The sequence below is a fragment of the Staurois parvus genome, unplaced genomic scaffold (assembly GCF_062004578.1).
Source record: "Staurois parvus isolate SC_StPar_1 unplaced genomic scaffold, SC_StPar_1.0 ptg002192l, whole genome shotgun sequence".
In the NCBI taxonomy this organism is placed as follows: Eukaryota; Metazoa; Chordata; class Amphibia; order Anura; family Ranidae; genus Staurois; species Staurois parvus.
In genome coordinates this window covers 81,954-103,821 of record NW_028319988.1, presented here as the reverse complement: position 1 = coordinate 103,821, position 21,868 = coordinate 81,954, and the positions used below count along the sequence as shown (strand labels likewise).

The 21,868-nt window shown below is 53.3% G+C and overlaps 1 protein-coding gene across 1 annotated transcript in view; it reads left to right on the top strand.

Moving 5' to 3' along the window:
• Positions 1–21,868, top strand: part of PPP2R5D (protein phosphatase 2 regulatory subunit B'delta) — a 54,138-nt gene that overhangs the window by 11,654 nt on the left and 20,616 nt on the right. The window contains 5 exon segments of the mRNA XM_089665436.1: positions 576–629; positions 740–874; positions 876–911; positions 2,196–2,323; positions 8,328–8,429. Coding sequence (XP_089521562.1) covers positions 576–629; positions 740–874; positions 876–911; positions 2,196–2,323; positions 8,328–8,429 — 455 coding nt within the window.

Here is a 21,868-nt window from a genome sequence, read left to right as displayed (position 1 = left end):
TGGTCCTCGCGGTTGGGTGGGCCCGTGGGTCGGGGCGGTTGGGTTGGGTGGGTCGGGGTGGTTGGGTGGGCCCTTGGGTCGGGGCGGTTGGGTGGGCCCGTGGGTCGGGGCGGTTGGGTTGGGTGGGCCCGTGGGTCGGGGCGGTTGGGTGGGCCCATTGGTCCTCGCGGTTGGGTGGGCCCGTGGGTCGGGGCGGTTGGGTTGGGTGGGTCGGGGTGGTTGGGTCGGGGTGGTTGGGTGGGCCCGTGGGTCGGGGGCGGTTGGGTTGGGTGGGCCCATTGGTCCTCGCGGTTGGGTGGGCCCGTGGGTCGGGGCGGTTGGGTTGGGTGGGCCCATTGGTCTCGCGGTTGGGTGGGCCCGTGGGTCTGGGCGGTTGGGTTGGGTGGGTCGGGGTGGTTGGGTGGGCCCTTGGGTCGGGGCGGTTGGGTGGGCCCGTGAATCGGCGGGGGGCCGGTCGGGCGGGTGGGTCGGCGGGGGGCCGGTCGGGCGGGTGGGTCGGCGGGGGGCCGGTCGCCCTCTTGCACTGTCACGCAGGCTGTATACATATTGATGGGTGATCTCTGCTCTCTCCTCAGCTGGCGTACTGTGTGGTTCAGTTTCTGGAGAAGGACAGCACGCTCACCGACCCAGTAAGAGAATGAGGGCTCCTCTGCTATTGGTTCCCTAGACTGTATATGTTGTCCCCCCCCACGTGTCCTCACTCCCCCCTCCTCATACGTGGCCTCCTCCCCATGTGTAGGTGATCAGTGGCCTCCTGCGGTTCTGGCCTCGCACACACAGCCCCAAGGAGGTGATGTTCCTGAACGAGTTGGAGGAGATCCTGGACGTCATTGAGCCGGCAGAGTTCAGCAAAGTCATGGAGCCGCTCTTCCGGGCAGATTGCGCAGTGTGTGTCCAGCCCCCACTTCCAGGTGAGCGACCACCATGGCTACCCTGCACCCCAACACTTTCCTCCCTCCCCCTGCCACTCCTGACTTGTGGGGTACAGAGGGGCCGTCCTCACCCCATTGGCCCCTTCCCTCAATTACCATAGACTGATTACAGGGGGCTGTCCTCACCCCAGTGGCCCCTCCCCTTCCCTCTATTACCGTAGACTGATTACAGGGGGGCTGTCCTCACCCCAGTGGCCCCTCCCCCTTCCCTCTATTACCGTAGACTGATTACAGGGGGCTGTCCTCACCCCATTGGCCCCTTCCCTCTATTACCATAGACTGATTACAGGGGGGCTGTCCTCACCCCAGTGGCCCCTCCCCCTCTATTACCATAGACTGATTACAGGGGGGCTGTCCTCACCCCAGTGGCCCCTCCCCCTTCCCCTCTATTACCATAGACTGATTACAGGGGGCTGTCCTCACCCCATTGGCCCCTCCCCCTTCCCCTCTATTACCGTAGACTGATTACAGGGGGCTGTCCTCACCCCATTGGCCCCTCCCCCTTCCCCTCTATTACCGTAGACTGATTACAGGGGGCTGTCCTCACCCCATTGGCCCGTTCCCTCTATTACCATAGACTGATACAGGGGGCTGTCCTCACCCCATTGGCCCCTCCCCCTTCCCTCTATTACCATAGACTGATTACAGGGGGCTGTCCTCACCCCATTGGCCCCTCCCCCTCTATTACCGTAGACTGATTACAGGGGGCTGTCCTCACCCAGTGGCCCCTCCATTACCATAGACTGATTACAGGGGGCTGTCCTCACCCCATTGGCCCCTCCCCCTCTATACCATAGACTGATTACAGGGGGGCTGTCCTCACCCCATTGGCCCCTTCCCTCTATTACCATAGACTGATTACAGGGGGCTGTCCTCACCCCAGTGGCCCCTCCCCTTTCCCTCTATTACCATAGACTGATTACAGGGGGCTGTCCTCACCCCAGTGGCCCCTCCCCTTTCCCTCTATTACCATAGACTGATTACAGGGGGCTGTCCTCACCCCATTGGCCCCTCCCCCTTCCCTCTATTACCATAGACTGATTACAGGGGGCTGTCCTCACCCCAGTGGCCCCTCCCCCTCTATTACCATAGACTGATTACAGGGGGGCTGTCCTCACCCCAGTGGCCCCTCCCCCTTCCCCTCTATTACCATAGACTGATTACAGGGGGCTGTCCTCACCCCAGTGGCCCCTCCCTTTAGTGACCCATGATGTGGCCCCTGGTATGGCTCCTCCCACTTGGTGATCAGTGTGTGGTGTGCAGGTAGCGGAGCGAGCGCTGTACTACTGGAACAACGAATATATCCTCAGCCTGATGAGTGACAACGCCGCCCAGATCCTCCCCATCATGTTCCCATCGCTGTACCGCAACTCCAAGAACCACTGGAACAAGTAAGTCTTCCTGGGGGGATGGGGGCCCCTGGGGCACACCTCTGACCGGGGAGGGGGGGCATTGTATCTGATAGGAGGGTCAAGGATTCTGGGGTTCTTTCCTGCCATTATCCTGTATACAAATGTCAGCTTAAAGCTCCACCCCCGACCTTTCCCCGCCCCCTTCCAGCGCTTGCCCGGACTTGGATCACATCGTTTTATCCTCCTCTGATTGGCGGTTCAGGAGGACCTTGGATTGGTGTGGAGTTCCCTTCTACCTTCACTGTACATTGATCCTTTTCTCTGGGATGTGCCCATCATTGTCCCTCATGGGGCCCCAAAGATGCCGTCACTTATTGAGGGGTGGGGTCAGTGATGCCATTACTTATTGAGGGGGAGGGGTCAGTGATGTCGGTATTGAGGGGGAGGGGTCAGTGATGCCATTACTTGTTGAGGGGGAGGGGTCAGTGATGCCATTACTTGTTGAGGGGGAGGGGTCAGTGATGCCATTACTTGTTGAGGGGGAGGGGTCAGTGATGCCATTACTTTTGAGGGGGAGGGGTCAGTGATGCCATTACTTGTTGAGGGGGAGGGGTCAGTGATGCCATTACTTGTTGAGGGGGAGGGGTCAGTGATGCCATTACTTGTTGAGGGGGAGGGGTCAGTGATGCCATTGTTGAGGGGGAGGGGCCAGTGATGCTGTTACTTATTGAGGGGGAGGGGCCAGTGATGCCCTTATTGGTGGGGCCCCTAACATGTCATCACTTATCCGGGGCACCTCCACCTCTCACCTCGGAGTGCAGCAGATGCTGATCCTCTTCTGTTCACACCCCACCTCCCTGTCCATGTCCTATAGATCCCAAAATGTCCTCACTGGTCCTATGGTCCCTAGCATGGGTCCACACTGTGTCTGTACAGCTACAAGTCCCAGCGTGACGTCCCCGTCCCCTCCATGGTGAAGGCTGTGTGTTCTATATTTCAGGACTGTACATGGACTGATCTGTGTTGTATATTTCAGGACTATACATGGACTGATCTGTGTTCTATATTTCAGGACTGTACATGGACTGATCTGTGTTCTATATTACAGGACTATACATGGACTGATCTGTGTTCTATATTTCAGGACTGTACATGGACTGATCTGTGTTCTATATTACAGGACTATACATGGACTGATCTGTGTTGTATATTTCAGGACTATACATGGACTGATCTGTGTGTTGTATATTTCAGGACTGTACATGGACTGATCTGTGTTCTATATTACAGGACTATACATGGACTGATCTGTGTTGTATATTACAGGACTATACATGGACTGATCTGTGTTGTATATTACAGGACTATACATGGACTGATCTGTGTGTTGTATATTACAGGACTATACATGGACTGATCTGTGTTCTATATTTCAGACTGTACATGGACTGATCTGTGTTGTATATTACAGGACTATACATGACTGATCTGTGTTGTATATTTCAGGACTATACATGGACTGATCTGTGTGTTGTATATTTCAGGACTATACATGGACTGATCTGTGTTGTATATTTCAGGACTATACATGGACTGATCTGTGTTGTATATTACAGGACTGTACATGACTGATCTGTGTTCTATATTTCAGGACTGTACATGGACTGATCTGTGTTGTATATTTCAGGACTGTACATGGACTGATCTGTGTTCTATATTTCAGGACTATACATGGACTGATCTGTGTTGTATATTTCAGGACTATACATGGACTGATCTGTGTTGTATATTACAGGACTATACATGGACTGATCTGTGTGTTGTATATTACAGGACTATACATGGACTGATCTGTGTTGTATATTTCAGGACTATACATGGACTGATCTGTGTTGTATATTTCAGGACTATACATGGACTGATCTGTGTGTTTCTATATTTCAGGACTATACATGGACTGATCTGTGTGTTCTATATTTCAGGACTATACATGGACTGATCTGTGTTGTATAATTTCAGGACTATACATGGACTGATCTGTGTTGTATATTTCAGGACTGTACATGGACTGATCTGTGTTGTATATTTCAGGACTGTACATTGGACTGATCTGTGTGTTGTATATTTCAGGACTATACATGGACTGATCTGTGTTGTATATTACAGGACTATACATGGACTGATCTGTGTTGTATATTACAGGACTGTACATGGACTGATCTGTGTTGTATATTTCAGGACTATACATGGACTGATCTGTGTTGTATATTTCAGGACTTATACATGGACTGATCTGTGTTGTATATTTCAGGACTATACATGGACTGATCTGTGTTGTATATTTCAGGACTGTACATGGACTGATCTGTGTGTTGTATATTTCAGGACTATACATGGACTGATCTGTGTTCTATATTTCAGGACTATACATGGACTGATCTGTGTTCTATATTACAGGACTGTACATGGACTGATCTGTGTGTTGTATATTTCAGGACTATACATGGACTGATCTGTGTGTTGTATATTTCAGGACTATACATGGACTGATCTGTGTTGTATATTACAGGACTATACATGGACTGATCTGTGTTGTATATTTCAGGACTGTACATGGACTGATCTGTGTTGTATATTTCAGGACTATACATGGACTGATCTGTGTTGTATATTTCAGGACTATACATGGACTGATCTGTGTTGTATATTTCAGGACTATACATGGACTGATCTGTGTTCTATATTACAGGACTATACATGGACTGATCTGTGTTGTATATTTCAGGACTATACATGGACTGATCTGTGTTGTATATTTCAGGACTATACATGGACTGATCTGTGTTGTATATTTCAGGACTATACATGGACTGATCTGTGTTGTATATTTCAGGACTATACATGGACTGATCTGTGTTGTATATTACAGGACTATACATGGACTGATCTGTGTTGTATATTTCAGGACTGTACATGGACTGATCTGTGTTGTATATTACAGGACTATACATGGACTGATCTGTGTTGTATATTTCAGGACTATACATGGACTGATCTGTGTTGTATATTTCAGGACTATACATGGACTGATCTGTGTTGTATATTTCAGGACTATACATGGACTGATCTGTGTTGTATATTTCAGGACTATACATGGACTGATCTGTGTTGTATATTTCAGGACTGTACATGGACTGATCTGTGTTGTATATTTCAGGACTGTACATGGACTGATCTGTGTGTTGTATATTTCAGGACTATACATGGACTGATCTGTGTTCTATATTTCAGGACTATACATGGACTGATCTGTGTTCTATATTACAGGACTATACATGGACTGATCTGTGTTGTATATTTCAGGACTGTACATGGACTGATCTGTGTTGTATATTTCAGGACTATACATGGACTGATCTGTGTTGTATATTTCAGGACTATACATGGACTGATCTGTGTTGTATATTTCAGGACTATACATGGACTGATCTGTGTTGTATATTTCAGGACTATACATGGACTGATCTGTGTTGTATATTTCAGGACTGTACATGGACTGATCTGTGTTGTATATTTCAGGACTGTACATGGACTGATCTGTGTTGTATATTACAGGACTATACATGGACTGATCTGTGTTGTATATTTCAGGACTATACATGGACTGATCTGTGTTGTATATTTCAGGACTATACATGGACTGATCTGTGTTGTATATTTCAGGACTATACATGGACTGATCTGTGTTGTATATTTCAGGACTATACATGGACTGATCTGTGTTGTATATTTCAGGACTATACATGGACTGATCTGTGTTGTATATTTCAGACTATACATGGACTGATCTGTGTTGTATATTTCAGGACTGTACATGGACTGATCTGTGTTGTATATTACAGGACTATACATGGACTGATCTGTGTTGTATATTTCAGGACTATACATGGACTGATCTGTGTTGTATATTTCAGGACTATACATGGACTGATCTGTGTTGTATATTTCAGGACTATACATGGACTGATCTGTGTTGTATATTTCAGGACTATACATGGACTGATCTGTGTTGTATATTTCAGGACTATACATGGACTGATCTGTGTTGTATATTTCAGGACTATACATGGACTGATCTGTGTTGTATATTTCAGGACTATACATGGACTGATCTGTGTGTTGTATATTACAGGACTATACATGGACTGATCTGTGTTGTATATTTCAGACTATACATGACTGATCTGTGTTGTATATTTCAGGACTATACATGGACTGATCTGTGTTGTATATTTCAGGACTATACATGGACTGATCTGTGTTGTATATTTCAGGACTATACATGGACTGATCTGTGTTGTATATTACAGGACTATACATGGACTGATCTGTGTTCTATATTTCAGGACTGTACATGGACTGATCTGTGTTGTATATTTCAGGACTATACATGACTGATCTGTGTTGTATATTTCAGGACTATACATGGACTGATCTGTGTTGTATATTTCAGGACTATACATGGACTGATCTGTGTTGTATATTTCAGGACTATACATGGACTGATCTGTGTGTTGTATATTTCAGGACTATACATGGACTGATCTGTGTTGTATATTTCAGGACTATACATGGACTGATCTGTGTTGTATATTTCAGGACTATACATGGACTGATCTGTGTTGTATATTTCAGGACTATACATGGACTGATCTGTGTTGTATATTTCAGGACTATACATGGACTGATCTGTGTTGTATATTTCAGGACTATACATGGACTGATCTGTGTTCTATATTTCAGGACTGTACATGGACTGATCTGTGTTGTATATTTCAGGACTATACATGGACTGATCTGTGTTGTATATTTCAGGACTATACATGGACTGATCTGTGTTGTATATTTCAGGACTATACATGGACTGATCTGTGTTGTATATTTCAGGACTATACATGGACTGATCTGTGTGTTGTATATTTCAGGACTGTACATGGACTGATCTGTGTTGTATATTTCAGGACTGTACATGGACTGATCTGTGTTGTATATTTCAGGACTATACATGGAATGATCTGTGTGTTGTATATTACAGGACTATACATGGACTGATCTGTGTTGTATATTTCAGGACTATACATGGACTGATCTGTGTTGTATATTTCAGGACTATACATGGACTGATCTGTGTTGTATATTTCAGGACTATACATGGACTGATCTGTGTGTTGTATATTACAGGACTATACATGGACTGATCTGTGTTGTATATTACAGGACTATACATGGACTGATCTGTGTTGTATATTTCAGGACTATACATGGACTGATCTGTGTTGTATATTTCAGGACTATACATGGACTGATCTGTGTGTTGTATATTTCAGGACTATACATGGACTGATCTGTGTTGTATATTACAGGACTATACATGGACTGATCTGTGTTGTATATTACAGGACTATACATGGACTGATCTGTGTTGTATATTTCAGGACTATACATGGACTGATCTGTGTGTTGTATATTTCAGGACTATACATGGACTGATCTGTGTTGTATATTTCAGGACTATACATGGACTGATCTGTGTGTTGTATATTACAGGACTATACATGGACTGATCTGTGTTGTATATTTCAGGACTATACATGGACTGATCTGTGTTGTATATTTCAGGACTATACATGGACTGATCTGTGTGTTGTATATTACAGGACTATACATGGACTGATCTGTGTTGTATATTACAGGACTATACATGGACTGATCTGTGTTGTATATTTCAGGACTATACATGGACTGATCTGTGTTGTATATTTCAGGACTATACATGGACTGATCTGTGTGTTGTATATTTCAGGACTATACATGGACTGATCTGTGTTGTATATTACAGGACTATACATGGACTGATCTGTGTTGTATATTACAGGACTATACATGGACTGATCTGTGTTGTATATTTCAGGACTGTACATGGACTGATCTGTGTTGTATATTTCAGGACTATACATGGACTGATCTGTGTTGTATATTTCAGGACTATACATGGACTGATCTATAACGCTCTGAAGTTGTTCATGGAGATGAATCAGAAGTTGTTCGATGATTGCACCCAGCAATACAAAGCCGAGAAGCAGAGGTTTGTGTACATTGGGGGGGGGGGGAGAGCTGCGTATATATTGGGGGGGGGGAGGAGAGCTGCGTATATATTGGGGGGGGGGGGGAGGAGAGCTGCATATATATTGGGGGGGGGGGGAGGTCTGGGTATATGGGAGGAGAGCTGCGTATATATTGGGGGGGGGGGGTCTGGTTATATGGGAGGGGGGCTGCGTATATATGGGGGGGGGGGAGGTCGGGGTATATGGGAGGAGAGCTGCGTATATATTGGGGGGGGGGGGGAGGTCGGGGTATATGGGAGGAGAGCTGCGTATATATGGGGGGGGGGTCTGGGTATATATTGGGGGGGGGGGGGTCTGGGTATATGGGAGGAGAGCTGCGTATATATTGGGGGGGGGGAGGTCTGGGTATATGGGAGGAGAGCTGCGTATATATTGGGGGGGGGGGGTCTGGTTATATGGGAGGGGGGCTGCGTATATATGGGGGGGGGGGGAGGTCGGGGTATATGGGAGGAGAGCTGCGTATATATTGGGGGGGGGGGGGAGGTCGGGGTATATGGGAGGAGAGCTGCGTATATATTGGGGGGGGGAGGTCGGGGTATATGGGAGGAGAGCTGCGTATATATTGGGGGGGGGGGGGAGAGCTGCGTATATATTGGGGGGGGGGGGGCCTGGGTATATGGGAGGAGAGCTGCGTATATATTGGGGGGGGGGTCGGGGTATATGGGAGGAGAGCTGCGTATATATTGGGGGGGGGGGGGGTCTGGGTATATGGGAGGAGAGCTGCGTATATATTGGGGGGGGGGAGGTCGGGGTATATGGGAGGAGAGCTGCGTATATATTGGGGGGGGGGTCTGGGTATATGGGAGGAGAGCTGCGTATATATTGGGGGGGGGTAGGTCGGGGTATATGGGAGGAGAGCTGCGTATATATTGGGGGGGGGGGGTCTGGGCATATGGGAGGAGAGCTGCGTATATATGGGGGGGGGGGTCTGGGTATATATTGGGGGGGGGGGGGGGTCTGGGTATATGGGAGGAGAGCTGCGTATATATTGGGGGGGGGGAGGTCTGGGTATATGGGAGGAGAGCTGCGTATATATTGGGGGGGGGAGGTCTGGGTATATGGGAGGAGAGCTGCGTATATATTGGGGGGGGGGAGGTCGGGGTATATGGGAGGAGAGCTGCGTATATATTGGGGGGGGGTCTGGGTATATGGGAGGAGAGCTGCGTATATATGGGGGGGGGGGGGGGGGAGGTCTGGGTATATGGGAGGAGAGCTGCGTATATATTGGGGGGGGGGGGGGAGGTCGGGGTATATGGGAGGAGAGCTGCGTATATATTGGGGGGGGGGGGGTCGGGGTATATGGGAGGAGAGCTGCGTATATATTGGGGGGGGGGGGGAGGTCTGGGTATATGGGAGGAGAGCTGCGTATATATTGGGGGGGGGGGGGGGAGGTCTGGGTATATGGGAGGAGAGCTGCGTATATATTGGGGGGGGGGGGTCGGGGTATATGGCAGTAGAGCTGCGTATATATTGGGGGGGGGGTCTGGGTATATGGGAGGAGAGCTGCGTATATATTGGGGGGGGGGAGGTCGGGGTATATGGGAGGAGAGCTGCGTATATATTGGGGGGGGGGGAGGTCGGGGTATATGGGAGGAGAGCTGCGTATATATTGGGGGGGGGGGGGAGGTCGGGGTATATGGGAGGAGAGCTGCGTATATATTGGGGGGGGGGGGAGGTCGGGGTATATGGGAGGAGAGCTGCGTATATATTGGGGGGGGGGGGGGAGGTCGGGGTATATGGGAGGAGAGCTGCGTATATATTGGGGGGGGGGGGGAGGTCTGGATATATGGGAGGAGAGCTGCGTATATATGGGGGGGGGGTCTGGGTATATATTGGGGGGGGGGGGGGGTCTGGGTATATGGGAGGAGAGCTGCGTATATATTGGGGGGGGGGAGGTCTGGGTATATGGGAGGAGAGCTGCGTATATATGGGGGGGGGGTCTGGGTATATATTGGGGGGGGGGGGTCTGGGTATATGGGAGGAGAGCTGCGTATATATGGGGGGGGGGTCTGGGTATATATTGGGGGGGGGGGGGTCTGGGTATATGGGAGGAGAGCTGCGTATATATTGGGGGGGGGGGGCGGGAGGTCTGGGTATATGGGAGGAGAGCTGCGTATATATTGGGGGGGGGGGGTCTGGTTATATGGGAGGAGAGCTGCGTATATATGGGGGGGGGGGGAGGTCGGGGTATATGGGAGGAGAGCTGCGTATATATTGGGGGGGGGGGGGGTCTGGGTATATGGGAGGAGAGCTGCGTATATATTGGGGGGGGGGGGGGGAGGTCTGGGTATATGGGAGGAGAGCTGCGTATATATTGGGGGGGGGGGGGGGAGGTCTGGGTATATGGGAGGAGAGCTGCGTATATATGGGGGGGGGGGTCTGGGTATATATTGGGGGGGGGGGTCTGGGTATATGGGAGGAGAGCTGCGTATATATTGGGGGGGGGGGAGGTCTGGGTATATGGGAGGAGAGCTGCGTATATATTGGGGGGGGGGGAGGTCGGGGTATATGGGAGGAGAGCTGCGTATATATTGGGGGGGGGGGGAGGTCTGGGTATATGGGAGGAGAGCTGCATATATATTGGGGGGGGGGGGGGAGGTCTGGGTATATGGGAGGAGAGCTGCGTATATATTGGGGGGGGAGGTCGGGGTATATGGGAGGAGAGCTGCGTATATATTGGGGGGGGGTCTGGGTATATGGGAGGAGAGCTGCGTATATATTGGGGGGGGAGGTCGGGGTATATGGGAGGAGAGCTGCGTATATATTGGGGGGGGGGGGAGGTCGGGGTATATGGGAGGAGAGCTGCGTATATATTGGGGGGGGGGTAGGTCGGGGTATATGGGAGGAGAGCTGCGTATATATTGGGGGGGGGGGGGGGAGGTCTGGGTATATGGGAGGAGAGCTGCGTATATATTGGGGGGGGAGGTCTGGGTATATGGGAGGAGAGCTGCGTATATATTGGGGGGGGGGGAGGTCTGGGTATATGGGAGGAGAGCTGCGTATATATTGGGGGGGGGGAGGTCGGGGTATATGGGAGGAGAGCTGCGTATATATTGGGGGGGGGGGTCTGGGTATATGGGAGGAGAGCTGCGTATATATGGGGGGGGGGGGGGGGGAGGTCTGGGTATATGGGAGGAGAGCTGCGTATATATTGGGGGGGGGGGGGAGGTCGGGGTATATGGGAGGAGAGCTGCGTATATATTGGGGGGGGGGGGGGGTCGGGGTATATGGGAGGAGAGCTGCGTATATATTGGGGGGGGGGGGGAGGTCTGGGTATATGGGAGGAGAGCTGCGTATATATTGGGGGGGGGGTCTGGTTATATGGGAGGAGAGCTGCGTATATATTGGGGGGGGGGAGGTCGGGGTATATGGGAGGAGAGCTGCGTATATATTGGGGGGGGGGGGGAGGTCGGGGTATATGGGAGGAGAGCTGCGTATATATTGGGGGGGGGGGGGAGGTCTGGGTATATGGGAGGAGAGCTGCGTATATATTGGGGGGGGGGGTCGGGGTATATGGGAGGAGAGCTGCGTATATATTGGGGGGGGGGGGGTCGGGGTATATGGCAGTAGAGCTGCGTATATATTGGGGGGGGGGGTCTGGGTATATGGGAGGAGAGCTGCGTATATATTGGGGGGGGGGGAGGTCGGGGTATATGGGAGGAGAGCTGCGTATATATTGGGGGGGGGGGGAGGTCGGGGTATATGGGAGGAGAGCTGCGTATATATTGGGGGGGGGAGGTCTGGGTATATGGGAGGAGAGCTGCGTATATATTGGGGGGGGGGAGGTCGGGGTATATGGGAGGAGAGCTGCGTATATATTGGGGGGGGGGGGGAGGTCGGGGTATATGGGAGGAGAGCTGCGTATATATTGGGGGGGGGGGGAGGTCGGGGTATATGGGAGGAGAGCTGCGTATATATTGGGGGGGGGGGGGGAGGTCGGGGTATATGGGAGGAGAGCTGCGTATATATTGGGGGGGGGGGGAGGTCTGGATATATGGGAGGAGAGCTGCGTATATATGGGGGGGGGGGTCTGGGTATATATTGGGGGGGGGGGGTCTGGGTATATGGGAGGAGAGCTGCGTATATATGGGGGGGGGGTCTGGGTATATATTGGGGGGGGGGGGGGGGGTCTGGGTATATGGGAGGAGAGCTGCGTATATATTGGGGGGGGGGGGGGGTCTGGTTATATGGGAGGAGAGCTGCGTATATATGGGGGGGGGGGGAGGTCGGGGTATATGGGAGGAGAGCTGCGTATATATTGGGGGGGGGGGGGGGGAGGTCTGGGTATATGGGAGGAGAGCTGCGTATATATTGGGGGGGGAGGTCTGGGTATATGGGAGGAGAGCTGCGTATATATTGGGGGGGGGGGAGGTCTGGGTATATGGGAGGAGAGCTGCGTATATATTGGGGGGGGGGGGGGGAGGTCTGGGTATATGGGAGGAGAGCTGCGTATATATGGGGGGGGGGGTCTGGGTATATATTGGGGGGGGGGGTCTGGGTATATGGGAGGAGAGCTGCGTATATATTGGGGGGGGGGGAGGTCTGGGTATATGGGAGGAGAGCTGCGTATATATTGGGGGGGGGGGAGGTCGGGGTATATGGGAGGAGAGCTGCGTATATATTGGGGGGGGGGGGGGGAGGTCTGGGTATATGGGAGGAGAGCTGCGTATATATTGGGGGGGGAGGTCGGGGTATATGGGAGGAGAGCTGCATATATATTGGGGGGGGGGGGGGAGGTCTGGGTATATGGGAGGAGAGCTGCGTATATATTGGGGGGGGAGGTCGGGGTATATGGGAGGAGAGCTGCGTATATATTGGGGGGGGGTCTGGGTATATGGGAGGAGAGCTGCGTATATATTGGGGGGGGAGGTCGGGGTATATGGGAGGAGAGCTGCGTATATATTGGGGGGGGGGGAGGTCGGGGTATATGGGAGGAGAGCTGCGTATATATTGGGGGGGGGGTAGGTCGGGGTATATGGGAGGAGAGCTGCGTATATATTGGGGGGGGGGGGGGAGGTCTGGGTATATGGGAGGAGAGCTGCGTATATATTGGGGGGGGAGGTCTGGGTATATGGGAGGAGAGCTGCGTATATATTGGGGGGGGGGGGAGGTCGGGGTATATGGGAGGAGAGCTGCGTATATATTGGGGGGGGGGGGAGGTTGGGGTATATGGGAGGAGAGCTGCGTATATATTGGGGGGGGGAGGTCGGGGTATATGGGAGGAGAGCTGCGTATATATTGGGGGGGGGAGGTCTGGGTATATGGGAGGAGAGCTGCGTATATATGGGGGGGGGAGGTCTGGGTATATGGGAGGAGAGCTGCGTATATATTGGGGGGGGGAGGTCTGGGTATATGGGAGGAGAGCTGCGTATATATTGGGGGGGGAGGTCGGGGTATATGGGAGGAGAGCTGCGTATATATTGGGGGGGGGGGGGTCTGGGTATATGGGAGGAGAGATGCGTATATATTGGGGGGGGGAGGTCTGGGTATATGGGAGGAGAGCTGCGTATATATTGGGGGGGGGGAGGTCTGGGTATATGGGAGGAGAGCTGCGTATATATTGGGGGGGGGGGGGAGGTCTGGGTATATGGGAGGAGAGCTGCGTATATATTGGGGGGGGGGAGGTCGGGGTATATGGGAGGAGAGCTGCGTATATATTGGGGGGGGGGGGGAGGTCGGGGTATATGGGAGGAGAGCTGCGTATATATTGGGGGGGGAGGTCGGGGTATATGGGAGGAGAGCTGCGTATATATTGGGGGGGGGGAGGTCTGGGTATATGGGAGGAGAGCTGCGTATATATTGGGGGGGGGAGGTCGGGGTATATGGGAGGAGAGCTGCGTATATATTGGGGGGGGAGGTCGGGGTATATGGGAGGAGAGCTGCGTATATATTGGGGGGGGGAGGTCGGGGTATATGGGAGGAGAGCTGCGTATATATTGGGGGGGGGGGGGGTCTGGGTATATGGGAGGAGAGCTGCGTATATATTGGGGGGGGGGGGTCTGGGTATATGGGGGGAGAGCTGCGTATATATTGGGGGGGGGGGGAGGTCGGGGTATATGGGAGGAGAGCTGCGTATATATTGGGGGGGGGGTCTGGGTATATGGGAGGAGAGCTGCGTATATATTGGGGGGGGGGAGGTTGGGGTATATGGGAGGAGAGCTGCGTATATATTGGGGGGGGGGGGAGGTCGGGGTATATGGGAGGAGAGCTGCGTATATATTGGGGGGGGGGGGAGGTTGGGGTATATGGGAGGAGAGCTGCGTATATATTGGGGGGGGGGGGGAGGTCGGGGTATATGGGAGGAGAGATGCGTATATATTGGGGGGGGGGGAGGTTTGGGTATATGGGAGGAGAGCTGTGTATATATTGGGGGGGGGGGGGAGGTCGGGGTATATGGGAGGAGAGCTGCGTATATATTGGGGGGGGGGGGAGGTCTGGGTATATGGGAGGAGAGCTGCGTATATATTGGGGGGGGGGGGGAGGTCGGGGTATATGGGAGGAGAGCTGCGTATATATTGGGGGGGGGGGGAGGTCTGGGTATATGGGAGGAGAGCTGCATATATATTGGGGGGGGGGTCTGGGTATATGGGAGGAGAGCTGCGTATATATTGGGGGGGGGGGGGAGGTCTGGGTATATGGGAGGAGAGATGCGTATATATTGGGGGGGGGGGAGGTCGGGGTATATGGGAGGAGAGCTGCATATATATTGGGGGGGGGGTCTGGGTATATGGGAGGAGAGCTGCGTATATATTGGGGGGGGGGGAGGTTGGGGTATATGGGAGGAGAGCTGCGTATATATTGGGGGGGGAGGGGAGAGAGCTGCGTATATATTGGGGGGGGGGTCTGGGTATATGGGAGGAGAGCTGCGTATATATTGGGGGGGGGGTCGGGGTATATGGGAGGAGAGCTGCGTATATATTGGGGGGGGGGGGTCGGGGTATATGGGAGGAGAGCTGCGTATATATTGGGGGGGGAGGTCGGGGTATATGGGAGGAGAGCTGCGTATATATTGGGGGGGGGGGGGAGGTCGGGGTATATGGGAGGAGAGCTGCGTATATATTGGGGGGGGGAGGTCGGGGTATATGGGAGGAGAGCTGCGTATATATTGGGGGGGGGGAGGTCGGGGTATATGGGAGGAGAGCTGCGTATATATTGGGGGGGGGGGGGGGTCTGGGTATATGGGAGGAGAGCTGCATATATTGGGGGGGGGGGGGGTCTGGGTATATGGGAGGAGAGCTGCGTATATATTGGGGGGGGGGAGGTTGGGGTATATGGGAGGAGAGCTGCGTATATATTGGGGGGGGGGGGGGGAGGTCGGGGTATATGGGAGGAGAGCTGCGTATATATTGGGGGGGGGTAGGTCTGGGTATATGGGAGGAGAGATGCGTATATATTGGGGGGGGGAGGTCGGGGTATATGGGAGGAGAGATGCGTATATATTGGGGGGGGGAGGTCGGGGTATATGGGAGGAGAGATGCGTATATATTGGGGGGGGGAGGTCGGGGTATATGGGAGGAGAGATGCGTATATATTGGGGGGGGGGAGGTCGGGGTATATGGGAGGAGAGCTGCGTATATATTGGGGGGGGGGGGGGCAGAGAGCTGCGTATATATTGGGGGAGGTCTGGGTATATGGGAGGAGAGCTGCGTATATATTGGGGGGGGGGGGTCGGGGTATATGGGAGGAGAGCTGCGTATATATTGGGGGGGGGAGGTCTGGGTATATGGGAAGAGAGCTGCGTATATATTGGGGGGGGGGGAGGTCGGGGTATATGGGAGGAGAGCTGCGTATATATTGGGGGGGGGGGTCGGGGTATATGGGAGGAGAGCTGCGTATATATTGGGGGGGGGAGGTCGGGGTATATGGGAGGAGAGCTGCGTATATATTGGGGGGGGGGGGGAGGTCTGGGTATATGGGAGGAGAGCTGCGTATATATTGGGGGGGGGGGGAGGTTGGGGTATATGGGAGGAGAGCTGCGTATATATTGGGGGGGGGGGAGGTCTGGGTATATGGGAGGAGAGCTGCGTATATATTGGGGGGGGGAGGTCGGGGTATATGGGAGGAGAGCTGCGTATATATTGGGGGGGGGGGGAGGTCGGGGTATATGGGAGGAGAGCTGCGTATATATTGGGGGGGGGGGAGAGAGCTGCGTATATATTGGGGGGGGTCTGGGTATATGGGAGGAGAGCTGCGTATATATTGGGGGGGGGGGGGAGGTCGGGGTATATGGGAGGAGAGCTGCGTATATATTGGGGGGGGGGGGGTCTGGGTATATGGGAGGAGAGCTGCGTATATGGGAGGAGAGCTGCGTATATATTGGGGGGGGGGGGGGGGAGGTCGGGGTATATGGGAGGAGAGCTGCGTATATATTGGGGGGGTGGGGGGTCTGGGTATATGGGAGGAGAGCTGCGTATATATTGGGCGGGGGGGAGGTCGGGGTATATGGGAGGAGAGATGCGTATATATTGGGGGGGGGGAGGTTGGGGTATATGGGAGGAGAGCTGCGTATATATTGGAGGGGGGGTCGGGTTATATGGGAGGGGGGGCTGCTTATATTGGGGGGGGGAGGTCGGGGTATATGGGAGGAGAGCTGCGTATATATTGGGGGGGGGGGGTCTGGGTATATGGGAGGAGAGCTGCGTATATATTGGGGGGGGGGGAGGTCGGGGTATATGGGAGGAGAGCTGCGTATATATTGGGGGGGGGGGAGGTCGGGGTATATGGGAGGAGAGCTGCGTATATATTGGGGGGGGGGGGAGGTCGGGGTATATGGGAGGAGAGCTGCGTATATATTGGGGGGGGGGGGGGAGGTCGGGGTATATGGGAGGAGAGCTGCGTATATATTGGGGGGGGGGGGAGGTCGGGGTATATGGGAGGAGAGATGCGTATATATTGGGGGGGGGGGAGGTCTGGGTATATGGGAGGAGAGCTGCGTATATATTGGGGGGGGGGAGGTCTGGGTATATGGGAGGAGAGCTGCGTATATATTGGGGGGGGGGAGGTCGGGGTATATGGGAGGAGAGCTGCGTATATATTGGGGGGGGGGGAAGGTCTGGGTATATGGGAGGAGAGCTGCGTATATATTGGGGGGGGGGAGGTCTGGGTATATGGGAGGAGAGATGCGTATATATTGGGGGGGGAGGTCTGGGTATATGGGAGGAGAGCTGCGTATATATTGGGGGGGGAAGGTCTGGGTATATGGGAGGAGAGCTGCGTATATATTGGGGGGGGGGGGTCTGGGTATATGGGAGGAGAGATGCGTATATATTGGGGGGGGGGGGGAGGTCTGGGTATATGGGAGGAGAGCTGCGTATATATTGGGGGGGGAGGTCGGGGTATATGGGAGGAGAGCTGCGTATATATTGGGGGGGGGGGGGGTCGGGGTATATGGGAGGAGAGCTGCGTATATATTGGGGGGGGTGGGAGGTCGGGGTATATGGGAGCAGAGCTGCGTATATATTGGGGGGGGTGGGTCGGGGTATATGGGAGGAGAGCTGCGTATATATTGGGGGGGGGTCGGGGTATATGGGAGGAGAGCTGCGTATATATTGGGGGGGAGGGGGTCGGGGTATATGGGAGGAGAGCTGTGTATATATTGGGGGGGGGGGGAGGTCGGGTTATATGGGAGGGGGGGCTGCTTATATTGGGGGGGGGAGGTCGGGGTATATGGGAGGAGAGCTGTGTATATATTGGGGGGGGGGGGGGGGAGGTCGGGGTATATGGGAGGAGAGCTGCGTATATATTGGGGGGGGGGGGGGGTCGGGGTATATGGGAGGAGAGCTGCGTATATATTGGGGGGGGGGGGGGGGTCTGGGTATATGGGAGGAGAGCTGCGTATATATTGGGGGGGGGGAGGTCGGGGTATATGGGAGGAGAGCTGCGTATATATTGGGGGGGGAGGTCTGGGTATATGGGAGGAGAGCTGCGTATATATTGGGGGGGGGGAGGTCTGGGTATATGGGAGGAGAGATGCGTATATATTGGGGGGGGAGGTCTGGGTATATGGGAGGAGAGCTGCGTATATATTGGGGGGGGGGGGAGGTCTGGGTGTATGGGAGGAGAGCTGCGTATATATTGGGGGGGAGGAGAGCTGCGTATATATTTGGGGGGGGGGGGGGGGAGAGCTGCGTATATATGGGGGGAGGGGAGGAGAGCTGCGTATATATGGGGGGGGGGGGAGGAGAGCTGCATATATATGGGGGGGGGGAGGAGAGCTGCATATATATGGGGGGGGGAGGAGAGCTGCGTATATATTGGGGGGGGAGGTCTGGGTGTATGGGAGGGGGGCTGCCTATATTGGGGGGAGGTCTGGGTATATGGGAGGGGGGCTCTGTATATTAGGGGTGGGGGGATGGGGAGGTCCGGGTATATGGGAGGGGGGCTGCGTATATTGGGGTGGGGGGATGGGGAGGTCCGGGTATATGGGAGGGGGGCTGCGTATATTGGGGTGGGGGAATGGGGAGGTCCGGGTATATGGGAGGGGGGCTGCGTATATTGGGGGGGGTCTGGGTGTATGAGAGGGGGGCTACGTATATTGGGGGGGGTCTGGGTGTATGGGAGGGGGGCTACGTATATTGGGGGGGGTCTGGGTGTATGAGAGGGGGGCTGCGTATATTGGGGGGAGGTCTGGGTATATGGGAGGGGGGGTTATGTTTATTGGGGGGGAAGGGGGAGGTCTGGGTATATGGGAGGGGGGCTGTGTATATTGGGGGTGGGGAATTGAGGTCTGGTTATATGGGGGGGGCTACATTTATTGGGGGGGGGGGAGGTCTGGGTATATGGGAGGGGGGCTGCATATATTGGGGGTGGGGAGTGTCACGACCCGCGGTCGCCGCCACCAACAGGCGACAATCGCACAGCCGCGACTAACAGTAATACGTCACGCCCACGGCGTCAGACCGCAGACCTTCTCACCAAACTCGTGACCAAAGGACCGGCCGATCTAAAACCGCAGTGTGACGCGCGTAACAAGGCCCCACCCAGCTGCACCCTACACAGCGATTGCCCAGCTAATGGACTACAATCGGTGCCTGCAGCCTGGATGCGCTTGTTACTGGGTCAGGTTAGTTACGCAACTAACGCTCTACTGCCACCACCACTTTTGTCGGAGACGGGGAAACTCCCGTTACCAAATATACACTGTAATGATTGAAATATTGATCTATATAACACGGCCCGCGGACCTGCTATACAGAAATATAACCACAGTAGCGTCTCTTCAAAGGCAGGGATTCGTGAATTGCAAGTAAGCGCTTAGAAACAGTTTAACACTTTCAGAAAGAAAGATTTATTACTAAAAGCGTTGGATGCAAAATAAATATGTACAAAGAGATATCACAAAAATATATATATGTATACAAAGACACAGCAAACATAGAATAGCGAGAAAATGCAGGGTAAGTTACTTGCCTTGCCTGGTTTTAGCAAATTCAAGTTGTGAGCAGAAAGCTTCTTTGATCTCCCCTTGTTACGATGTTGCTGGGAGATCCCTGTGTATGTGTGTCAGAGTTTCTCTAACTCACTTAAAAGTCTTCAAGGGTCCCTCTCAGGGGAAGGGGGGCTCTGACTACCCATTTTGGGAGTGGTCATTGGGGAACTCTACACTAAATTACTAGCTCATATCCCGTGATATGAACCATACAGTTGACCTGAGGACTGGGCACTTATGCTGGTCCGTTTGATAATGAGTGGGCCTACATAGTTTTGGGTGATAAAAATTACACCTTTTTCAGACTGGATGGCTCCACTTCTCATGTCTTCCTGGTTGTCTCTCACCATTTGCCAGGAGATAAAGTCTGCCTCACAGGAATGCAGGGGGGATGTGAGGAGTGATTTGAAAATGCCTCAGATAAACAGATAGAACACTGAAAAGCAGAGTGTAAAGGGGGACTCCGCTCCAACAAGGATGAGCAAGTTTGCCACAGGGAGGTCTGGGTGTATGGGAGGGGGGCTGTGTATATTGGGGGTGGGGAATTGATGAGGTCTGGTTATATGGGGGGGGGGGGCTACATTTATTGGGGGGGAGGGGTCTGGGTATATGGGAGGGGGGCTGCATATATTGGGGGTGGGGAGGTCTGGGTATATGGGAGGGGGGCTGCGTATATATTGGGGGGGGGGGGAGGTCTGGGTATATGGGAGGAGAGCTGCGTATATATTGGGGGGGGGGGAGGTCTGGGTATATGAGAGGGGGGCTGCGTATATATTGGGGGGGGGGAGGTCTGGGTATATGGGAGGAGAGCTGCGTATATATTGGGGGGGGGGGAGGTCGGGGTATATGGGAGGGGGGCTGCGTGGTCTTTTTTGTATACAAGGAATCGTGTCAGGCAGGACTCACAGGGAGGGGGGCTGTGTATATTGGGGGGGGGGGGGAGGTCTGGGTATATGAGAGGGGGGCTGCGTATATATTGGGGGGGGGGAGGTCTGGGTATATGAGAGGGGGGCTGCGTATATATTGGGGGGGGAGGTCGGGGTATATGGGAGGGGGGCTGCGTGGTCTTTTTTGTATACAAGGAATCGTGTCAGGCAGGACTCACAGGGAGGGGGGCTGTGTATATTGGGGGGGGGGGGAGGTCTGGGTATATGGGAGGGGGGCTGTGTATATTGGGGGTGGGGAATTGAGGCGGTCTGGTTATATGGGAGGGGGCTACATTTATTGGGGGTGGGGAGGTCTGGGTATATGGGAGGGGGGCTACGTATATTGGGGGTGGGGAGGTCTGGGTATATGGGAGGGGGGCTACGTATATTGGGGGTGGGGAGGTCTGGGTGTATGGGAGGGGGGCTACGTATATTGGGGGTGGGGAGGTCTGGGTGTATGGGAGGGGGGCTACGTATATTGGGGGTGGGGAGGTCTGGGTATATGGGAGTTGGGCTGCATGGTCTACTTTGTATACAAGGAATCATGTCAGGCTGTACACACAGTGAAGGAAATGCGTATTCCCCCCCCTGATGCTGAATGTTCGCCCCTCACACAAACGATCGGTCTAACAATGGAATGTTCGCCCCTCACACAGAAATGATCGGTCTAACAATGGAATGTTCGCCCCTCACACAGAAATGATCGGTCTAACAATGGAATGTTCGCCCCTCACACAGAAATGATCGGTCTAACAATGGAATGTTCGCCCCTCACACAGAAATGATCGGTCTAACAATGGAATGTTCGCCCCTCACACAGAAAAGATCGGTCTAACAATGGAATGTTCGCCCCTCACACAGAAATGATCGGTCTAACAATGGAATGTTCGCCCCTCACACAGAAACGATCGGTCTAACAATGGAATGTTCGCCCCTCACACAGAAACGATCGGTCTAACAATGGAATGTTCGCCCCTCACACAGAAATGATCGGTCTAACAATGGAATGTTCGGGGTAACACTGAGAGACAGAATACAACAACAA